The 24,196-nt window shown below is 34.9% G+C and overlaps 1 protein-coding gene across 2 annotated transcripts in view; it reads right to left on the bottom strand.

Moving 5' to 3' along the window:
* The window catches only part of SHOC1 (shortage in chiasmata 1), an 88,186-nt gene that overhangs the window by 52,726 nt on the left and 11,264 nt on the right, over positions 1 to 24,196 (bottom strand). Inside the window, exons 1-6 of one of the 2 annotated variants that reach the window (XM_010335963.3) lie at positions 14,710 to 14,842; positions 14,251 to 14,404; positions 13,950 to 14,061; positions 12,483 to 12,636; positions 4,513 to 4,620; positions 2,670 to 2,778 (exon numbers count right to left, since the gene is read on the bottom strand). In XM_010335963.3, coding sequence (XP_010334265.3) covers positions 2,670 to 2,778; positions 4,513 to 4,620; positions 12,483 to 12,636; positions 13,950 to 14,061; positions 14,251 to 14,404; positions 14,710 to 14,842 — 770 coding nt within the window. Of the gene's footprint in view, positions 1 to 2,669; positions 2,779 to 4,512; positions 4,621 to 12,482; positions 12,637 to 13,949; positions 14,062 to 14,250; positions 14,405 to 14,709; positions 14,843 to 24,196 lie in introns of those variants that run through there. The other variant, XM_010335962.3, reaches the window with a different exon arrangement.

Consider the following 24,196-nt stretch of genomic DNA (forward strand, 5'->3'; position numbering starts at 1 on the left):
TCATAAATTCTTATTAGATATTTTAGTTATAACAATAGACATATAACATGTGATTAAAAAGAGCTTATTATGGTTTATATACTTTTAATATCAGATTGAAATTAAAGATTACAGTAATTTCTGCTAGTTTCTGTTTCTAAATATGCCAATCTGCCATAACAGATGGATTATGGTATATGGAGTAAATAAAAGTGTAAAAGGGCACTAATAAAGACAGCACATGTCCTGCAAATAAACATCTTGCACCTTAGCAAGGAAACTAAAAGTATTTAAGCAAATTATATGCAGTTTCCATACTTCTCCTATGCAATTTGTAGGGCTCATATCTAATATGGACAAGTCTTATTTCATGTATGGCACACTCTGTATAACACAAATTTGCTCCAGAAATGTAAATAATTCTAGCTAGAAGATAAAGATATATTTAGGGCCCTCAGTCTCATGTTTTGGCACTTTCCTGAGACCATTAATAGAAGCCTAAGCAGCCAGTGATAAATTATAGAGCCTTGACTTCAGTTGCTCCCAGTAATCCAAATAGCACTCTCCTCTGGCAGATCAGCTAATCACAACAAGAACTCAAAACCTAATACACAGCTCCTACCGTTTCCAGTCCTGGGATAATTCATTAGAGACTTGTAGACTTTACTGTCATTTTCCTGAAAATATATTATTTTAGGACACATTAAGTTCTAAGTTTACAGTAGGCTGATTGTACTGATTATGTTCCCAATTTTGTAATTGGCATAAGAAGCAGAGGAATGGAGTGGCTTTATTCCAGGACAGCAGACCAATCAATCTTAGAGAACATTAAGTTACATGTATGCTACATGGTTTAAGATAGCAACAAAAACTGTCTCAGACTCTGTCAAAGGGCAAGATGCTGGGCGACTAAGCTATGCAATTTTGGCTCAAACTAGAATATAATGACATAGCCTTGCAATATCAATTCTACAATTTCAGACTATTCTGTGCAACAACGATGGGGTATTGAACAAGTTTATGAATCAACCTTGATTCTGCATGTCTGGTTTACCCAATACTGAGACCACATTGACAGAGGTGTACAAGGTCAGTGGACGTCTTCTGTTAGAGATAGGACATGACCCCTGGTACTCTTAGTGGGAATAAACTGATAGCCAAATCTATTGATCAACATTGTCCACACTGCTCTGTGATCTTTGGCTATTTCTGGCCACAGACCTATGACAAATCTTTTAGTAGACCTCTTAACAACCTTATGAGGTAGATACTATTATTATCCCAGTATTGTAGATTCAAAAAAACTGAGGCACAGAACAATTAAGATTGCAGTTAGAAAGTGATAGAGACAGGCAATCTGGCTGTAGTTCAGAGCTTCTAACCACTTATTATGGGCTGAATTGTGCCCCTACAAAATTCTCATGTTGAAGTCCTAATCCTCAGTACCTCAGAATGTGATTGTATTTGGAGAAAGGGTCTTTAAAGAGGTAATTAAGTTAAATAGGGCCACTAATACAACATGACTGGTATTCTCATAAGAAGAGGAGACTGGGGTATAGACAATGATGGAGGAAAGAATGTATGAAAACAAAAGGAGAAGATGGACATATATCATAAGCCAAGGAGGGAGGCCTTAGAATGAATCCAACCCAGGTGACACTTTGTTATTTCACTTCTTGCCTCCAGAACTGTGAGGAAATAAATTTCTGTTGTTTAAATCACTTAATCTGTGGTATTTGTTATGGCAGCCCTAGCAATCTAATATACCACTACATTGCCTAATTTTTAAAATAAACTTTATCATAGGTATCTATATATGAGAAGAAAACAGTATATACAGGTTGCGATAATATCCACAGTTTCAGGCATCCATTTAGGGTCCTGGAACTTACTCCCCCTGGATAAGGGGGGACTAGTAAACTTGGTTTTTTTTTTTTTGTTTTTTTTTTTTTGAGACGGAGTTTCGCTCTTTTTGCCCAGGCTGGAGTCCAATGGCGCGATCTTGGCTCACCGCAACCTCCGCCTCCTGGGTTCAGGCAATTCTCCTGCCTCAGCCTCCTGAGTAGCTGGGATTACAGGCACGCACCACCATGCCCAGCTAATTTTTTGTATTTTTAGTAGAGACGGGGTTTCACCATGTTGACCAGGATGGTCTCGATCTCTCGACCTCGTGATCCACCCACCTCGGCCTCCCAAAGTGCTGGGATTACAGGCTTGAGCCACCGCGCCCGGCCTAAACTTGGTTTTTAAACTGAGTGACTGCCAGTAGAAACAGTGCCATTAGCAAGTGTCCAGTGGCAATGTCCTAAGCATACTATTCCAATGTCAGGATCTTAAAAATTTTTTAATTTATTTATTTTTAATGATAATATATTCACATTAAAAATACTGAAATGTGTAAAAGGCCATATTGTGAAAAATTTCCTACCCACATTGCTAGGTTACCTAGTTCCTTTCTGAATACAACCAATATTTGTTTCTTGTATGCCCTTCGAAAGATACTGTTTGCATGTAAAACCAAAGATATTCATATATTTATATATTCCTTCTAGTTGCTTATTATAGACACTATACTAGCTCTTAAATTTTTTCATAGAGGTATCTTGGAAATTGCTCTTATATGGAGAGATTTAAATAAAGACTGCTTATTCCAAATTGCAACTTGGGTTCTAGATATAATCTTTACTTACATTTTGCAAACCGGAGATAATGGAAATGTCTGAAGTTCTGCACATAATGATTTCACTGAAGAATGTTGCCATGATAGGTTTAGAGGAGTTAGTGGCATTTCTAACTCTACTGGAATATATGAAAATGAAAGTTATGTAAACATTGAATAATATTAAGTAGGCCAGGCACGGTGGCTCACACCTGTAATTCTAACACTTTGGGAGGCTAAGGTGGGAGGATCACTTGAGTCCAGGAGTTTAAGACCCCGGCAATGTGGCAAGATCCAGTCTCTACAAAAAGTACAAAATTAGAAAGGAGTGGTGGCACATGCTTGTAGTCCTAGCTATCTGGGAAGCTGAGCTGGAAGGATTGCTTGAGCCCAGGAATTTGAGGTTGCAGTGAGCTGTGATTATGCCACTATACTCTAGCCTGGACAACAGAGCAAGACTTTGTCTCTAAAAAAAATAATAAATAAAAATTAAGTATAATTTAGAACTTTTTGTAAGCAACTATTATATTTGATCATTCTGTTACAACAAAAATATTTCAATAAAAAGAAATTTGAGTTGAGATGCAAAACAAATGTCCATCTATATAAGGAATTACATATATATCGCATTGTGTCTCAACTACAATTGTGGTGATTTTTAAAAAATACATTGATAGCTAAACTTTACTGAGTTTACTGCGTTTCAGATAAATTCTAAGAGTTTTATATATTAAGGCTTTTGATTCTGACAGCTTGTGTTGTCAGTACTTAGGTGATAGGATTATTTTTATTTCCAAAGAAAGAAAAAAATAATTATTTTTATTTTCATACTGTTACTGATGTTAAACAAACTGTATTATAAAGAGTAACTATTCATCATGACTCTGAACTCTAGATGGCCTAGCACAGAATTATATATTTATATGGTAGACTTGAAAAATTAATTTTAATGTATTGATAACTAGTGGGTGTGGTTTCATTACTTTCATAAATAAAGCAGTAAACTTTCAAACAGATAATTCAGATGATCTAATTATAAATGTAATTAAGTAACAGTACCATTAATATAGTTAAGAAGCAACACAATTTGGCATTGTACTGGAACAAAAGATTATTCTGAGATTCCAAATTTGGTAGAATAATGATATTAAAAATAATGATGACACAGAGAATGATAAGATTGCTTTGGGAGATTAAAAATTCAAAATTTTTAAAAATGTCACAGTGATCAGCAAGATTGCTAATATTGAGATAAAATATGAAATTTTATTTACTGAGCTATACTATTTTAAGGTTTCTATTTTTAATATTAATGCTGTTTCCTCCATTCCTCTTCCACAATCTTTATAACTCCCATCTATGTATTATTCAGTTTGTTTATTTTTTTTTTTTTTGAGACAGTCTAGCTCTGTCACCCAGTATGGAGTGCAGTGGTGCAATCTTGGCTCATTGCAACCTCCACCTCGCCGGTTTAAGCCATTCTCATGCCTCAGCCTCCTGAGTATCTGGGATTACAGGCATGTGCCACCACACCAGCCTTGCTAATTTTTGTACTTTTAGTAAAGATGTGGTTTTGCCATATTGGCTGATCTTGAACTCCTCATCTCAAGTGATCTGCCCACCTCAGCCTCCCAAAGTGCTGAGATTATAGGCGTGAGCCACCATACCCAGCCTATTATTCAGTTTTGATTCTAGTAGGATTCTGAGTTAGTGATAGTAATAAAGGGGCAAATAAGAAAAAATGACATAGGATTATAACAATCAAATTTTAAACATGGAAACTGACTCAGTACACTGCATATGCAAATGTACTATACTTTCACAACATAAATAGGTAATCCCTGATGAGCTCAATGATTTATCAAAATTTCTACCTGGTTTACTGCACTTTTCTGGTTCACTCTGGCTTTGAATCGTCAAAATCTCTGTGGAGTTGAATTTTATATCCCCAATATCCTCAATTCCATGCTTGCTAGTAAGATCTAAAAAGGAAGAAACTCTACTATTAGCAAGTTGTACAATCAAATTAATTTTTTGTAACCTTGTTCAGTGGCATTTTCCTTTTAAAGTATCTTTATTGTGTTATTTCATGTCAATTTTTCCTTTTAGAGAGAAGTAGAGATTTATACTTCTGAAGAAAATGCTAACTTAGGTGAATAACTCTTCCCCCATGCACACCCCTTGTTACCCCTCAAATGTCAATCAAAATTACCAAAGGGAAATAAAAATGGGAAAATCTACATAATCACTGGAAGGTAAGATAGGGTGGGTAATCCATAGGTCACAAACTTCAAAGAATGAGCTCACACTGAAGGGTTTCATCTCTATCTATCGATATGTGATTAGCTGGAACTCTACTTCTCAATATTAATATTGACACTTTGGCTTTCTTTTTTCTTTCCTTTATCTTCCTTTCCTCCCTCTCTTCTTTTTTTCCTCACTTTTCCATTCTTTCCAGCGGTCTGACACATTTCACCTTTTATCTCCTTCCTTTCTTCCTTCTTTCCTTCTTCCCTCCCTTCCTCCCTTCCTTCCCTCTTCCTTTCCCTCCCTCCCTCCTTCGTTCTTTTCTTTCTCTCTCTCTTCTTTCTTTCCTTCCTTCTGTCGCTTTCTTTCTCTCTTTCATTTCTCCTTCCTCATTCCTTTCTAGCTGACACATTTTGCCTATCCCTTTTTTATCTTTTGGATTTCTTTCTTCCCTCCCTCCTTTCCTTCCTGCTTTCCTTCTCCTCCCTGGATGTCTGACACATTTTGCCTATCCTTTTATTTTCCCCTCCTTCCTTCCCTCCCTTCCTTCCTTTCCTTCCTTCCCTCTCCAGCTGTCATACATTTGCCTATCCCTTTATTTTTTACCTTTTGGTCTTCTCCTTCCTTCCTTCCTTCCTCCCTCCCTCCCTTCCTTCCTTCCTTCTTGGCTCAACTCTTATAAATACCATACATGGTGGTTCTTTATGGTAAGACATCTTTTTTTTTGTATTTTGTTGTTTGTGAAATTGTGATGCATCTTACAATCTGTATGTGCATTTAGAATGTTTCTTTCTTCCCTAAAAATTCTTAAGTTGATAATATATCTTGCAGTTGATAGGATCTTTGAATCAGACATGTGGTCATTATATTTCCTTTTTAAATTTAATCTAAGAATCAGTCTCTCTTTTAATAGAGAAGCTTAACCTATTTACGTTTATTTAAACAAAGGCGATACTTTTATAATCTTATTTTATGCTTCCAATGCCTTTTGCTTGCTTTGTTCTCCTTTATTTCCATAGAATTAAATCTATTGCTCAGAGGTTTTTTTTTTTTTTCCTCTGTTAGTTCAGAAATTATACATGCTTTTTCTTCAACTTTTATTTTAAGTTGAAGGTACATGTGCAGGACGTGCAAGTTTGTTACATAGGTAAGCATGTGCCATGGTGGTTTGCTGCACAGATCATCACATCACTTAGGTAGTAAGCCCAGCATCCATTAGCTATTCTTCCTGATGCTTTTCCTCCTCATACGTCACCGTCTGATAGGCCCCAGTGTGTGTCCATGTGTTCTCATTATTCAGTTCCCACTTCCAAGTGAGAACATGCAGTGTTTAACTTTCTGTTCCTGTGTTACTTTGCTGAAGACAAGGACTTCCAACTCTATCCATGTCCCTGCAAAGGACATAATCTCATTCATTTTTATGGCTGTACAGCATTTCATGGTATATATGTACCACATTTCTTTATTCAGTCTATCATTGATGGGCATTTAGATTGGTTCCATGTCTTTGCTATTGTGAATAGTGCTACAACGAACATATACATGCATGTGTCTTTATAATAGAATAATTTATATTCCTTTGGGTATATAGCTAGTAATGGGATTGCTTGGTCAAATGGTATTTCTGCTTCTAGGTCTTTAAGGAATCACTACACTGTCTTCCACAATGGTTGTATCAATTTACACTCCCACCAACAGCATAAAAGCATGCCTTTTTCTCCACAACCTTGCCAACATCTGTTGTTTTTTGACTTTTTAATAATAGTCATTCTGACTGGCATGAGATAGTATCTCATAGTGGCTTTGATTTGCATTTCTCTAATGATCAGTGATGTTGAGGTTTTGTTCATGTTTCTTGGCCAATTGTATGTCTTCCTCCTCCTCCTCCTTCTCCTCCTCCTCTTCCTCCTCCTCCTCTTCCTCCCCCTCCCCTCCCCCTCCTTCTCCTCCCCCTCCTCCCCATCCCCCTCCTTCTCCTCCTCCTTCCTCTTCTTAGACAGAGCCTTGCTCTGTCACCCAGGCTGGATGAAGTGCAATGGTGGGATCTTGGCTCACTGCAGCCTCTACCTCCCAGGTTCAAGTGATTCTCCTGCCTCGGCCTCCCGAGTAGCTGGAACTACAGGCACATGCCACCACACCTGGCTGATTTTTGCATTTTTTAGTAGAGATGGGGTTTTACTTTGTTGGCCAGGCTGGTCTCAAACTCCTGACCTCAAGTGATCCACCCATCTCGGCCTCTCAAAGTGTTGGGATTACAGGTGTGAGCCTCTGTGCCTGGCCGTATATCTTCTTTTGAAAAGCGTCTGTTCATGTCCTTTGCCCACTTTTTAATGGGGTTGTTTTTCTCTTTTACATTTGTTTAAGTTCTTTGTAGACTACGGATATTAGACTTTTGTCAAATGGATAGATTACAAAAATTTTCTCCCATTTTATAGTTTGTCTTTTCACTCTGATGTTAGTTTCTTTTGCTGTGCAGAAGCTCTTTAGTTTAATTAGATCCCATTTGTCAATTTTTGCTTTTATTGCAATTACTTTTGGTGTTTTCATCATGCAATCTTTGCCCATGCCTATGTCCTGAATGCTATTGCCTAGATTTTTTTTTCTAGAGTTTTTATAGTTGGGTTTTACATTTAAGTCTTTAATCCATCTTGAGTTAATTCTTGTGTATGGTGTAAGAAAGGGATCCAGTTTTAATTTTCTGCATATAGCCAGCTAGCTCTCCCAGCACAATTTATTAACCTTTCCCCATTGCTTATTTTTGTCAAGTTGTTGAAGATCAGATGGTTGCACATGTGTGGTCATATTTGAGTTCTCTATTCTGTTCCATTGGTCTATGTGTCTGTTCTTGTACCAGTAACATGCTGTTTTGGTTACTGGTGCCTTGTATCATAGTTTGAAGTTGGGTAACATGATGTCCCCAGCTTTGTTCTTTTTGCTTAGGATTGTTTTGGCTATTTGGGCTGTTTTTTGGTTCCATACAAACTGCTTGCCTGTTGTTGGTGTATAGGAATGCTAGCAATTTTTACACATTGATTTTGTATCCTGAGATGTTGCTGAAGTTGCTTATCAGTTTAAGAAGATTTTGAGCTGAGAATATCTTATTTTAAATCAATGCATTATTAATAATATATGCATTTCAATCTTTATTTTTTCTATCTATTTAAAAAGGCTGCATCTCAGTTGTCCTATTTTTTTTAGTTGTCCTATTTTTTAAATGAGAAACTTAGCATAATTTTTTTCACCAAAACTTTCTCCTTTTGAACAGATTAATCTAATAAAAGCTGAGATCTCTGAGATTAATTGATGTTTCAAATGAGATTATAATTGATTTCTTTCAAAATTATCTGGCTTTTGGTTTAAGAAAGCAGGAAACGTATATATTAGTTCTCCCTGCTAAATCCTATAGAATGACAGTAACCATCTATAAAATGTATAAAGTGAGAAGAAGAGGAAGGAAAATTCATCTGCAGTCCAGAGTTATTAATAGAATCCTAGGAGATAAAAAGAAAATTTAAAAACTAATATATGAAACAAAGGAATTTTACTTTTAGCAACAGCTCTTTTGGACCAATCTTCCTGTAGATAACATTTATAACTCTGAACAAAATATGTAAAATGACTGTCTGAAGGTACTATAGTCTAAAGCAGGCAGAAATGGGAAGGGGATTGATACTGAGTGAATTTCCTATTTTTATAGCTTTTTACCTGAAGGGATGACCTATTTGGTACTACCTGGGTCAACTACAACTTGGATAAAAATCTGCAGTCTTATTATCTTGAAGAATTAGAGGACATTTCTACCTGAATTAGAGTTCAGGGTTACCACAGCAGCTGGAAGATAAAGGAGTAAATCCAAGAAGGGTGAGAGCAACAGAAGAGGAGCCCCAAATCCTATGTATATACTCTGCATAATAAATCTCTGGATGATCCCTGAACTACACATGTATGGGGCAGATTGAAAGCATATAAGCTAAGGCTATATGAAGATTTCAGCTCTTTCCCACCACAGCAGAGACAAAATTTATAGTTTGAGTTAAGCCAGATTAAGAGCCTACTAAAACAGAGAAAGTAACTCTCTTCAAAGGAACACAGCAAACTACACTTTCTATAATGTATCGGGTGCAATGCCAGGATACAATCCAAATACATTAAGTAAAATGAAAAAACAGGAACATGTGACTCATTCTCTACAAAAAAATATGTCCCTGGACACTAACCGTGAGATGACTCAGATTTTGAAATTAGTATGCAAAGATTTCAAAGCAGTAATAACATAAGGTAGTAATCACCATGCTAAAGGATATAGAGAAAAATATGGTTGTAATGAATGAGCAAATAGAAATTATCAGCAGTGAAAGAGAAAGTAGAAAAAAGAACAAATGGAAAATTTAAAACACTATCTGAAATAAAACATTCACTGGATGGGATTAACAGAAAATTAGAGCTGACATGAGTCAGTGAAATTGAAGACAGAACAACAGAAATTACCCAATCTGAAAAATGATAAGAAAAAAATTGAATAAAAATGAACAGATGTCAGATGCAGTGGTTCATGTCTGTAATCCTAGCACTTTGGGAGGCCAAGGTGGGAGGATCACTTGTGCCCAGAAGTTCAAGACTAGCCTGAGCAACATAGTGAGACCCCATCTCAACAATAAAAAAAGAAAGAAAGAAAAAATTAACAGAACTTCAGTGACTTTGAGACAATTTATCTATCTAGTTTTTAAAACTATGTATCTTTGCATTTTTGTCATAAAATATAATTCTGTCGTAATCAAGAACTATTCACAAAGCAATTCCCTTGCTCAGTTGCCTTCAATGATGAATTCCATCAAACATTTTTAAAAAATCAACATCAACTATTTAGTCACTCCTAAAAATAGAAGTGAATGATCCTTAAGTCACTCTATGAGGCCCATATTATTCTGATCCCAAAACCAGACAAAGGCATCACGGGAAAATAAAACTACAAGAAAATAAAACTTCTTATTTCTTAAGAATATTGACAAAAATTAATAATCTAGTTTTTAAAAGTGGGATTTATTGCAGTAATGCAAAGTAGATTGAAAATCCCAAACTCAAAGTAATATACCATATCAAAAGGATAAAAAAAATTAAAACCATGATTATTCAATAAAAAATACTTCTAAAAAGAAAACCCTCAACAAAATACTAGTAAACTGTATTTGACAGCAGATTACAAGGATTATATGCTATGATCAAGTGAGATTTTTTTCCGCTGAGATGCAAGGATAGTTCAACATATGCAAATCAATAAATGTGATACACTACATTAATAAAATGAGGGACAAGAACCATATGACCATCTCTATAGATGCAAAAAAGTCATTTGACAAAATTCAATATGCTTTTATGATAAAAACTCTCAAAAAATTAGGTATTGACAAACAATGCCTAATCTCACCACTTCTATGTGGAATCTAAAAAGCTGAACTTACAGAAGCAGAGAATAGAAGAGTGGTTACCAGAGGCTAGGGTGTAGGGGACATGAGGAGAAGTTGGTTAAAGGGTATAAACTTTCATTTACAAGATGAACAAGTTCTAGAGAACTAACGTACAGCATGGTGACTATAGTTAATAATAATGCATTGTACACTTAAAACTTACTAAGAAAGTAGATTTTAAGTATTCTCATCACACACAAAAATGTAACTATGAGACAATATATGTTAATTAGCTTTTTTATGGTAAACATTTCACAATGTATATGTATATCAAAATGTTATACACCTTAAGTATGTACACTTTTGTCACAAAAACACTTCCTTAAAAATTCAAGTAATCCCAAAGAAGGCAGAAAAGGAGGAATTGAGAAACAAAAACAAATGAGACAAGCTTAGAATTCAATTAAAAAAAATAAACCAACTAAAATGGGCAAAGGATCTGAGTACACATTTCTCCAAAGAAGATATACAAATATGACCAACAGTATGTGAAAAGATGTTCGACATCCTTATCTATCTGGAAAATGCAAATCAAAACCGCAATGAGATATCACTTCACACCTAGTAGGATGGGTATTAAAAAGTTATATAATAACAAGTTTCAGAGAGGATGTAGGTAATTGGAACCCTTATACATTGTTGGAGGGAGTGAAATAGTGTAGTTATTTTGGAAAACAGTCTGGCAATTCCTCAAAAAGTTAAACATAGAGTTACCATTTGATCTAGCAATTCCACTCCTAGGTATATATCCAAGAGAGATGAAAACATATGTGTGCACAAAAACTTGTACCTAAATGTTCATAGCAGTATTACTTTTAAGCTAAAAGGACAGCCCAAATATCTATGAACAGATATATGGATAGACAAAATGTGATACAGCCATACAATGGAATATTGTTTAACCATAAAAATGAAGGAAATACTGATATTATTGGATAATGTCAATAAACTTGAAAATATTATGCTAAGAGAAATGTCACAGATCACATATTATATGATTCAATTTTTATTAAATGTTTGGTATAGGCAAATCTATAGTTTTACTTGCCCTTTGATCATGGGAAATAGGAAGGGAGCTATGGCTTGAAGAATCCCTGTAGCAGGCAACTTTATTGCTATACTAAGCAGTTTTATTGTTATTGTTGTCACAACCCAAAGGTACCTGGGACACTGGCTACCCCTGACCTTTCAGTAGTGTGTATAACTTTACTTGTTAGAAGTCCTCTGTGGCAATGGCTTCATTTTACTTAGTACAGCATTTGAGTCAAGTGAAGGCGGGAAGTTTAACAGTATAATCACTCAATAAAGTCATTTGTTGTCCTTTACATTAGCATTTATGGAGCTAAGATTTGTGTCCTGCCAATAAGTCCATGACCCACCCTGCATTTTGAGATCTACTATATTTACAAGTTCTGGTATGGATTTGATCTGTTTTCCTAGGTTGGCTTTTTACTCTCTTGCTTTGATTTGTAGGATGATCAGTAATTCCCTGATTTAGTCTTATCTGTAAGAATTCCTTAAAGTCTGTGGTCTGTTCATGGCAAACATCCCTGTTCTCAATGGATATCACAGATCCCTCTTCCATTCCTCCATGATATTATATATCTTTTATCATTTTAAATGGAATTTGTGAGAGGGCAGTTAAATATTTGGGCTCATACTGTCATTAAAAATAACTCAATAGTATTTACTAAGACTAAATGGGATGAAACCATCTAAGTTCCAAGTTTTGACTCTCCTAGTCATCTGGTTCCACAAATCCTCACTCTGAGCTCTTTATTGTGAGCCTCTCCATAGTTAACTAATGTCAGTATAGAAGTTGATAATGTTTTCATTGTTTATAAGAAAACAATTCTTTAAAAAAATTGTATAGTCATAGGTGTTTTAGTTTTATTTGTATAATTATCTTGAAATGATTAAATTTCAGAGAAGTTTTAAACCTGAAAGTCATATAAAGAGAATGACAATGAGAAAAGAATCTCATCAAAAATAATACTGAGATTTCAACATGTAACTTGCAGAACATTTTTACAAAATCTGGAGGTTCAGAAAAATTTTAATAAACAAGAACCTATGTAACAAACATTCTTAAGTGGTTTTTACAAGTAATACATTTTAAAATTAATTCTCACCTCTTTTGAAAAGCTGTTCAATTTCATCAGCATAGGTTATTATTTCTGGCACTAGGTTTAATGACTCCTTCAGTTCTGAGAGTGATGGAATATCAATTTCTTGTTTGTGGCTCAGAGGTATTAAGAAGTCATACTCAATAAGAAAACGTGATGGCTGAAAAAAAAAATACATAGTTTAAAAAAGTTTTTAGGGAGGCTTTCCAAATAAATATTTTTGAAATTGTAAGTGGACAAAATTTACTTAAATGATGTACCAAATTTTAAACTAAATTTGCATTCAAAATTGTTAAAGCTATCTATACTTTTAAAAAATAGAAATGTAGCAACTAAAAATACATTCTATTATAAGCAATGTTCTCTCTGACTATTGCATTTTATGGTCACTCATTACATTAATGATGTACAATAATCCTAGATGCAGAATTAGCTTCTTTTTGGCTAATAGCAAATTGTAAACATTTTAAATTTAAAAGTCACTGTAGCAGATGAAAGATAATAAATGGGGAGAAGTGAAATGAGATCATGGAAAGGAACAGATCTTTACTATGCTCCACAGAGTATGTTTCTCTTTCATTCCAATAGAACTTGACTCCTCAACAAGAGAGACTAAGTCCACAACTCTCAGAGTTAACAGGGGAGGCAAGAGATACTGGAGGAATGGGGCTTATAGGTGAATTAATATTTTTACCATGATGTTCAAATTTTTACTGTAAGGAAACCCCTTAAATGCTTTAAGTCCACTAAAATTGCCAAATATAAAACATTTTAAGTTGTCCTAAAAAAAGTTTTTAAAGTAATTTTGTGAATATATCTAATCTATATGGGCCTAGATTTCTGAGCTTGTTCAACTGCAAAACGTTATTGCACTCTCGACTGCTAAAATTCTTTACATACTAAATATTATAATCATCTTGTGTTATTGAAACGAAACGCATTTTTAGAAGTTTGGTCTTTAACATACAAAAGATGTTATCATCCTTGTTAAACACTGGCAGAAAACTGAAATTCAGTCTTGGACCATCTATATTCTTACTCTTACAATATTCTCATTAGCTCAAGTACTATTTTTTGTGTATCATTCACGAATCAGTATTTCTAGTTCCAGTGTCCAATTTTTAAACTAGACATGACTACTTACTTTTTTATACCCAGATATATTGGTTAGAATTATTGGAAGAGATTTTAAAGTTCCCTATGCCTGGGCTGTACACCAGACCAATTAATCAGAATATGTCTGTGTAGAACTCAGGCTTCAATTTTTTTTAAACTATTCAGATAATCCCAACATACAGCCAAGGCTGAGAATCACTATATAGAAGTAATTTTGACCCCTTAATTGATACATGTTCATTCCATTATCAAATATTTTAATCTTAAAATTGTAGACAGTCAATGTATATTATAAAAATTTACAAAAGTATGCCTCACTACTTTTATTAAAATATTATTGAAAGCATATATTACAACCTTATTTGAACGTATTGTATCTTCTAGTTTCTCCTGACAGAAGTTCTCTTTGTCTATACAAAAATCTTCTTTCCCAAAAACTTCCAAATCTTCTTGAAGAGAAAAACGTCCCCTTAAAAAAATATTTAGTTTACTAAAAGCAAGTCACACACTAAATGTAGCTAACCGAAACTTGTAATCATTAAAATTAAAGTTGAGGTAAAATAATGATAAAAAATTATTGATAACATAAGTTTGTGATCATAAAAAAACATTTTCACCTTTTAAAAATATTTACAGCATTGGTCAATTAAGAAAGTACCTGAAAAAATTAGCTGCTGTGAAGATCTGTCCTTTGAAATCTAAAAGAGGATCCTTTACCAAAAATAGTTTTAGTCTACTCAAGAGAGTATGCAAAGTTGGTAGGTGATTTCTATTATTTACAAAAAGTATTTCTTTATCATCAATAAATAAATCTGAAAAGAAATAACAAACATAAGGGAATAAGAAAAAAAACTAGAAGTTATCCAAAGGGATCTAGATAGTTAATGTAATCAGTCATTAGATACAATTGGGTTTTTCAATCACATTTAAATTCTAGTTCTTCATCGTACTGCTCATATAAAGCATGTAGCATAGTACTGGAACAGAGGTCAAAGCACAGTAAATTTTAATATTATCTACTACACTGAGGAGTAGCCAAATATCCCAAAAGAGCTGTAATGGCTAATACTTTATCAATAAAGATTACTCAATGGACGAAAATATCTTATGAACTTACGCTTCAAAATAGCCAGGAGTAGCCTAAGCAAAATTTTAAATAAATAAAAGTATTTGACTTCTGCTTGCCCTGGTCTTCTCTGCATCATTTTACCTATTAATAGCTCCAATTCATTCTCCAGAGTATCTGACATGGAGGGAATGGAGATGGTTTGCAGTGCCTACAAATGAGACTAACTGATTCTATAATTCTTAAGTTATTCATACATGGTTGCTATAAAATTATTTACAGAGAAAGTTATATAGCAAAAAATCATACTCAAGGAGTATGATATATCTTATATATTAAGAAACACTACTGTTAACAGTTAATTTCTGGAATAAATTTCTCCTCTCTGTCTCTACCCTGCCATGTTTGGGTTTCTTTAGAATCTTGGCTGTCTAACAGCTTTAACAGTTTCTAAGTCACAGGAAGGAACAAAACATTTGCCTGCAATTCTTCAATAAGTTTCTGAGTGGAAAGAGAAAAAGGAAAATATAAGTTCAGACGAAGAAGTACTCAAAAACTCACGCTCCCAAAAAAGAAAGCCGTCCTCAAGGGAGAGTAATGGTTTCTTGTTCTGGGTATTGACTTTTCAGTTAAGTGATGCAGAATGGCATGAGAAAATAATAGTATCGAGTTTTCAGGTACTAACTTCTCCTATGGTCAACTACATAATTGGTATGCAGGCAGCTAGGGAACATCCCTTTGCTTGGTGCTAACTTGATATGCCATAAGAAAACTTGTGGTATGAATTAGCCTCCTAAGAGATACTATTTATGACTTAAGTTCCCAACAATCTCATGGCTGAAAGCTTCCCATGACACATCAAAAGAAGTTAATCAATTCCATGTCTAAGGAGGGTTTATCTGAGACAGTTAAATATGGTTTGTTTACTTGTATAATTCATTCTGTAAGTATTAGTGAAATCACATTAATAGTAAAAACCCAAACAGCATTAGTTTACATCCCATATCCACCTTCTGCTTCTAAACACAGATCCTCTAGCCATCTTCCCTATCTAGACTCTCATTCTGATATTTCTGGGACTAAATGGCTGGTATCTAAAGTCAATTATGTGGTCTTGTTTTCCATCCACACATTTTGATGGAACCACTTGAGGGCAGCATCATACCACAACCAATGTTCTTTGTCATTCTACTAAGATTGTTTATAGGAAGAGCGCCACTTCGTTACATTCTTCAGGTTATATAGCATGCCCTGAAGTTCTTATTTTATTACAGCTAATATATGTACTATAAAGATGTAAGGAGACTGTTTTCCTCTATTGTAGAGAAATATTAAATTGTCACCAGGAAACAAAATTCTGGCTAGTTTACAACGAAAAGAAGCAGAAAAAGGTCTACTAATATGAAAGAAGAGAAGTTTAATAAAGGACACTTTTTTTCCTAGAAAATTCAAGACAGTGAAATGAAAACAAAGGAGTTCACTAAGTTGTCTGATAAAAATTATACAATTAATTTTTAAAAAATATATATAAACTTGGTCATAAAAATTAATGAAAAAAACATAATGATCACCAATTTGTGAAATATCAAGGACTAAACATAAATATATTCAGAAAGCATGTGCAGGAAATGACAGAACTTTACTGAAGACCATTTTTTTTAAATTTGAAGAAAAGGCAGGATAAAATACTTTCCTAGCTAGAAAGACTAACTATGGATAAAATTTTAAAGGATTCCATTACCATTTCAAGAGGTCTGTTTTAGAACTTGGAAAAGTGATTACAAAGTAAATCTGGAAGAATGTAGTTATGATAATAGAAAAAAGTTTTAAAAAGAGATTATTAAAATATGTTATAATTATATATTAGTTAAAATTATTTGATACTGACATAGTAATAGGCAAAATAGATCATTATAGAAAATCCAGAAATATCTAATGTGGTTAAGGATTTAACATATAATGTAAGTGGCATTTTTAATCTATAGAAAAGAAAGGACCATTACATAAATGATATTGGGGCAATTGCTAAAACACTTGGAAAAAAATTTTTATTCCTACTTTTAAACATATGTCAAAATCTAAACTAAAACCACACACCTTTGGCTGGGGGTGGTGGCTCACAACTGTAATTACAGTACTTTGGGAGGCAGGTGGATGACTTGAGGTCAGGAGTTTGAGACCAGCCTGGCCTACGTGGCAAAAACCCCTTCTCTACTGAAAATAAAAAATTTAGTCAGGTATGGTGGTGGACACCTATAATCCCAGCTACTTGGGAAGCTGAGGTAGGAGAATCACTTGAACCCAGGAGGTGGAGGCTGCAGTGAGCTGAGATCACACCAGTGCACTCCAGCTTAGGCCACAGAGCAAGACTCTATCTCAAAAACCAAAAAAATAAAACACCTGCGCACCTTCAAGAAAATACAAATAAATATTTATCTAATTAAGAAAGAATTTTCTGGGCCAGGCGCAGTGGCTCAAGCCTGTAATCCCAGCACTTTGGGAGGCCGAGGCGGATGGATCACAAGGTCAAGAGATTGAGATCATCCTGGTCAACATGGTGAAAACCCGTCTCTACTAAAAATACAAAAAATTAGCTGGGTATGGTGGTGCGTGCCTGTAATCCCAGCTACTCAGGAGGCTGAGGCAGGAGAATTGCTTCAACTCAGGAGGCGGAGGTTGCAGTGAGCCGAGATCGCGCCATTGCACTCCAGCCTGGGTAACAAGAGCGAAACTGTCTCAAAAAAAAAAAAGAAAGAATTTTCTAAGTATAAAAGGAATGAAAGGAACCATAAAAGAAAACAATTGGCAGAATTGGTTAGGTCCAAGTTAAATATATTTATTTAATACCTTTATAAATAAAGATAAAATATATGTCAAAATATAGACAAAAGAGAAAATCATGTCACAAAAGAAAAAGATGCAGATGGCCAATAAATACCAGTAAGTTTATTAATTTATTTGTTTATGCCCAATTTGTCAACAACAAACCTGTAATTTTAAAGATGCAAATAAAAAGATAATTCTTTCACCCATCACATTGGTTTAAATGTATTACTACAACATCAGCAGTAATATATTTAATGATGATAATGCTGGCATAAACAGGGCATTCTCATACCATACTAGTGGACATATAGCTTAAAAAGAACTTATACTAAATAAATCAATTCTAGGAATTCATGCTAAGAAAATAATTGGAAATAAGAATACATATTTATATTCATATTTGAAAATAAAAGCATTAGTGCTCTCAAATTTGGATATGCGTGATACATATATAAGATTAAAAACTGCAATCATTAAAAGCCACACTTTTGTCCAGCAGGGTGGCTCACATCTGTAATCCCAGCACTTTGGGAGGCTGAGGTGGGACGATTGCTTGAGGCTAGGAGTTTGAGACCAGCCTGGGCAACATAGGGAGATCCTGTCTCTACAGAAAAATTAAAAATTAGTCAGGCATGGTGGCACAGCTGTGGTCTCAGCTACTTAGGAGCTGACACAGGAGGATCACTTGAGCCTGAGGGTTTCAAGGCTGCGGTGAGCTGTGATTGCAACACTATACTCCAGTCTGAGCAACAGAGAAAGACCCTGTCTCAATTTAAAAAAAAAAAAAAAAGAGAGAGAGAGAGAGAGAGAGAGACAAAGCCATGCTTTTGAAGAAAACTCAAGCATATAAATAATAAACAATAAAATAATAAATAATAAAATATTCCCAAGACTGTGTTAATATTTAAACCAAAGATTAATTCAAAAGCCTGGGTTTTGGCCAGGCACAGTGGCTCACACCTGTAATCCCAACACTTTGGGAGGTAAAGGTGGAAAGATCACTTGAACCAGGAGTTTGAGACCAGCCTGGCTAACATGGTGAAACACTGTCTCTACTAAAAATATAAAACTTAGCTGGGTGTGGTGGCATGCGCCTGTCATTCCAGCTACTGAGGAGGCTGAGCCACAAGAATCACTTGGACCCAGGAGGCGGAGGTTGCAGTGAGCTGAGATCACCATTGCACTCCAGCCTGGGTGACAGAGCAAGACTCTGACTCAAAAAAAAAAAAAAAAAAGTTTGACAATATTTTCAGGGACCCAAGTTCTTTCCATCTTTCTTTTTGTATTTTGATGTTTTGAAGTAAAATATGATTATTAAAATTTACCATCTTTACTATTTCTTTTTTTTGAGACAGTCTTGCTCTGTCACCCAGGCTGGAGTGCAGTGGTGCAATCTTTGCTCATTGCAAACTCTGCTCCTGGGTTGAAACAATTCTCTTGCTTCAGCCTCCCAAGGAGCTGGCTACAGGCATGCACCACCATGCCTGGCTAATTTTTCTATTTTTAGTAGAGGCAGGGTTTCATCATGTTGGCCAGGCTGGTCTCGAACTCCTGACCTCGTGATCCACCTGCCTCGGCCTCCCAAAGTGCTAGGATTACTGGAGTAAGCCACTGTACCCGGCCCATCTTTACTATTTTTAAGTGTAGAGTTCAATGGTAATAAATACATTGTGTTCTTTTTTTTCCCCCTTATCTCCCTTCTCTGCTACCCTTCCTGGCCTCTGGTAATCACCATTCTACTCTCTAACTTCATGAGATCCACTTTTTTAGCTCCCACATGAGTGAGAACATGTAATATATGTCTTTCTGTGCTTGGCTTATTTCACTTAACATAAGGGCTTTCAGTTCCAATCACTTTGTTGCAAATGACAGAATTTCATTCTTTTTTGTGGATAATATACCACATTTTGTTTATCCATTCATCCACTACTGGGCATTTATGTTGATTACGTATCTTGGCTATTGTTAATAGTGCTGCAATAAACATGGGAATGCAGATGTCTTTTTGATATAATTTCCTTTCTTTTCCAGAAGTGGAATTGCTCTATCATATAGTAGTTCTATTTTTAGTTTAGCTGAGAAACCTCCATACTGTTCTCCATAGTGGCTGTTCTAATTTATATTTCCACAAATGGTATACAAGAGTTCCCCTTTCTCCACATCCCTGCTGGGATCTGTTACTAACTTTTTGATGCAGGCCATTTTAACTTGGGTGATATTTCATTGTGTGTTTTTTGAGATGAAGTTTTGCTCCTGTCACTCAGGCTGGAGTGCAATGGTGTGATCTTGGTTCACTGCAACCTCCACCTCCTGGGTTCAAGCGTTTTTCCTGCCTCAGCCTCCCAAGTAGCTGGGATTACAGGTGCCTGCAACCACGCCTGACTAATTTTTGTATTTTTAGTAGAGATGAGGTTTTGCCACGTTGGCCAGGCTAGTCTTGAACTCCTGATCCCAGGTGATCTGCCTGGCTTGGCCTCCCAAAGTGCTGGGATTACAGACATGAGCCACCACGCCTGGCCAGCTCATTGTGCTTTTGATTTGCATTTCTCTGATGATTAGTGATGTTGAGCATTTTTTTCATATATCTGTTGGCCATTTCTTCTTTTGAGAAGTGTCTGTTCATATCTTTTGCCCATTTTTAATTGGATTATTTGGTTTTTGCTTTTGAGTTGTTTGAGTTCCTTGTATATTATGGTTATTAATCTGTTGTCAGATGGATAGTTTACAAATATTTTCCCCCATTCTGTGGGTTGTCTCTTCACTTTATGATTGTTTCCTTTGTTGTACAGAAGCTTTTTAGGTTGATGTAATCCTATTTGTCTATTTTTGCTTTGGTAGCCTCTGCTTTTGAGCCCATACATAAGAAATCTTAGCCCAGACCAATGTCCTAGAGCATTTCCCCAGTGTTTTCTTCTAGTAGTTTCATAGTTTCAAGTTTTAGATTTAAGTCTTTGATCTATTTTTATTTTATTTTTGTGCATGGTGAGAGATAGGGATATAGTTTGATTCTTCTGCATACAGTCATCTAGTTTTCCCAGCATCATTTGAGGACTATTTTGTCCTCATTTTATGTTCTTGGTGCCTTTGTTGAAGAAGAGTTAGCTGTAAATGAGTGGATTTATACTGGGGTTCTCTATTCTCTTCCATTGGTCTATATGTCTGTTTTTATGCCAGTACCATGCTGTTTTGGTTAGTATGGCTTTGGAGTATATTTTAAAATCAGGTATTGTGATGCTTCTAGCTTTCTTCTTTTTGCTCAGGATTACTTTCACTTTTGGGGGTGTTTTGTGGTTCCATTTAAATTTTAGGGTTTTATTTTTCTATTTCTGTGGAGAATGTCATTGGTATTTTGATAGGGATTGCATTGAATATGTAAATTGCTTTGGAAAGTATTGTTATTTTGGCAATATTAATTTAGTAATATTCTTTCAATTCATGAGTAGAAATATTACATCTTTCCTTTTTTGTGTGTCTGCCTCAATTTCTTTCATCAGAGTTTTATAGTTTTTCTTGTATAGATCTTTTACTTCTTTGATTAGAATGATTCCTAGGTATTTTATATTTTTTGTAGCTATTGTAAATGGGCATTGATTTCCTGATTTCTTTTTCAGATTGTTCACTGTTGGTGTATATAAATGCTACTGTTTTTGTATGTTGATTTTTTTTTTTTTTTGAGATGGAGTCTTGCTTTGTTATCCAGGCTGGAGTGCAGTGGTGAGATCTCAACTTACTGCAACCTTCACCTCTGGGATTCAAGTGATTCTTCTGCCTCAGCCTCCTGAGTAGCTGTGATTACAGGTGCATGCAGCCACACCCAGCTAATAATTTTTGTATTTTTAGTAGAGATGGGATTTCACCATGTCAGGCTGGTCTTGAACCCCTCACCTCAGATGATCCACCTGCCTCAGCCTCCCAAAGTGTTGAGATTACAGGCGTGAGCCACCGCACCCAGCCATATGTTGATTTTGAAATTTGCAACTTTACTGAATTAACTTATCAACTCAGTTTTTTGGTGGAGTCTTTGGGTTTTGAAAATTTTTCTTTCCAACTATTATTTTAGGTTCAAGGGGTACCTGTGTAGGTTTGTTATATGGTTAAATTGCATAAATGTTTAGATTTTTCTAGCCATAACATCATGTCATTTACAAACAAGGCTAATTTGATTTTTTCCTTTCCAATTTGAATGCCCTTTATTTCTTTCTCTTACCTAATTGCTCTGGCCAGGACTTCCAGTTTTATGTTGAATAAAAGTGGTGAAAATGGGCATCCTTGTCTTATTTCAGTCTTTAGAAGAAACGCCTTCAATTTCTTCCCATTCAGTATAAAGTTAGCTATCATATACGATCTTTATTATTTTGAGGTATGTTCCTTCTATACCTTTTTTTATGATAGTTTTTATCATAAAGAGATGCTGAATTTAATCAAATGCTTTTTTCAGCATCTATTGAAATAATCATATGGTTTTCTTTCTTGTTTCTTTGAATGTGATGTGTCACATTTAATGATTTGCATATGTTGAAACATCCTTGCATCCCTAGGATGAATCCCACTTGATCATAGTGAATGATCTTTTTAATGTATTGTTGAATTCAGTTTACTAGTATTTTGTTGAGGATTTTTGCATCTATGTTCATTGTTGATATTGGTCGGTAGTTTTCTTTTTGTTGTTGCTGTGTCCTTTTCTGGTTTTGGCATCAGGGTAATGCTGGCTTTGTAGAATGTGTTTGGAAATACTCCCTTCTTTTCAATTGTTTTGAAGCATTTAAGTAGAATTAGTATTAGTTTTTTAAATGTTTGGTAGAATTCATCAGTGATGTCATCAGGTCCTGGCCTTTTCTTTGATGAGAGACTTTTTATTATGGCTTTGATCTCATTACTCATTATTGATTTGTTGAGATTTTCTATTTGTTCACGGTTCAAACTTAATTTCCTTTTTCTGACATAGGGTCTTACTCTGTTGTCCAGGCTGGAGTGCAGTGGCATGATCACAGCTTACTGCAGGCTTAACCTCCCAGGTTCAATCAATCCTCCCACCTCAGTCTCTCAAGTAGCTGGAAATTACAGGTACATGTCACCACACTTGGCTAATATTTTTTGTAGAGATGAGGTTTCACCGTTTTTTCCAGGCTGGTTTTGAACTCCTGACCTCAAGTGATCCACCCACCTCAGCCTCTCAAGAGTGCTGGGGCACAGGCATAAGCCACCATGCCTGGCCCATGGTTCAATCTTGATGGGTTGTATGTGTCCAGGAATGTATCCACTTCTAAGTTTTCCACTTTGTTGGCATATAGTTGTTCATAACAGTCTCTAATGATTCTTTGTATTTCTGTGTTCTCAGTTATTATGTCTCCTTTTTCATTTTGACTTTATTTATTTGGGTTTTCTCTCTTTCTACTTAGTCTAGCTAAAGGTTTTATCTTTTCAAGAAACCAACTTTTCATTTTGTTGATCTTCGCTTTTTTTTTTTTTTTTTTTTTTTAAGTCTCAGTATCATGTATTTCTGTTCTGATCTTTATTGTTTCTTTCCTTCTACCAATTTGGGATTTAGTTTATTCTTTCTTTTCTAGTGCCTTGGAGTACATCATTAAGTCATTTTATTTGAATTCTTTCTACTTTTTTGTTATAGGAATTTATTGTAAACTTCCCTCTAGTATTGCTCTTGTTATATCCCATATATTTTGGTATGTTTTATTTCCATTTTCATTTATTTCAAGAAAATTTAAAAGTTCCTTCTTAATTTTTTCATTGGCCATTTAAGAGCATGCTGTATAATTTCCATGTGTTTGCGTATTTTCCAAAGTTCCTCTTGTTACTAATTTCTAGTTTTATTTCACTGTGGTCAGAAAAGCTACTTGATATGATTTCTATTTTTAAAATTTATTCAGGTATATTTTGTGGCCTAAGATACGGTCTATTCTGGAGAATATTCCACGTGCTGATGAAAAGAATGTGTATTCTGTAGCACAGAATACACAGTATGAAGTTAGCTGTCATATGGATGAAAATGTTCTGTAAATGTTAATTACGCCTATTCAAGGGTGTAGTTTATGCTCTTTGTTGATTTTTTGTCTGGATAATCTGCCCATTATTGAGAGTGGGGTGTTAAAGTCGACTACTATTATATTGCAGTCTATCCTTCTAGATCTATTAATGTTTGCTTTATATACTTGGGGATTCTGGTGTTGTGTGCATAGATATTTATAATTGTTATATCCTCTTGCTTAATTGACCCCTTTCATGACCATCTATGTTTCTTTTTACAATCTTACATTTGTAGTCTATTTTAGGTAAGTATAGCACTCCTGCTATTTTTGGTTTCCAGTTGCATGAAATATCATTTTCCACCACTTCACTCTCAGTCTATGTGTGTCTTTATAAGTGAAGAGAGTTTCTTGAAGGCAGCTTATAGTTTGGTCTTGTTTTTTTAATTCATTCAGTCACTCTATGCCTTTTATTTGGAAAATTGAGACCATTTACATTCAGTATTAAGTAAAGACTTACTACTGCCTTTTTTTTTTTTTTTTTTTTTTGCCTATTTTCTGATTGTTTTAAAACTCCATTCTTCCTTTCCTACTGTCTTCCTTTGTGGTTATTTTCTCTGTTAGTATGTTTTAATTTTTTGGTTTTTATTTTTAGTGAATCTATTATAGGTTTTTGAGCTGTGGTTACCAGGAGGTTTACAAAAAACATTGTATAGATATAAAAAGTTATT

Source organism: Saimiri boliviensis, chromosome 2 (assembly GCF_048565385.1).
Source record: "Saimiri boliviensis isolate mSaiBol1 chromosome 2, mSaiBol1.pri, whole genome shotgun sequence".
Lineage (NCBI taxonomy): Eukaryota > Metazoa > Chordata > Mammalia > Primates > Cebidae > Saimiri > Saimiri boliviensis.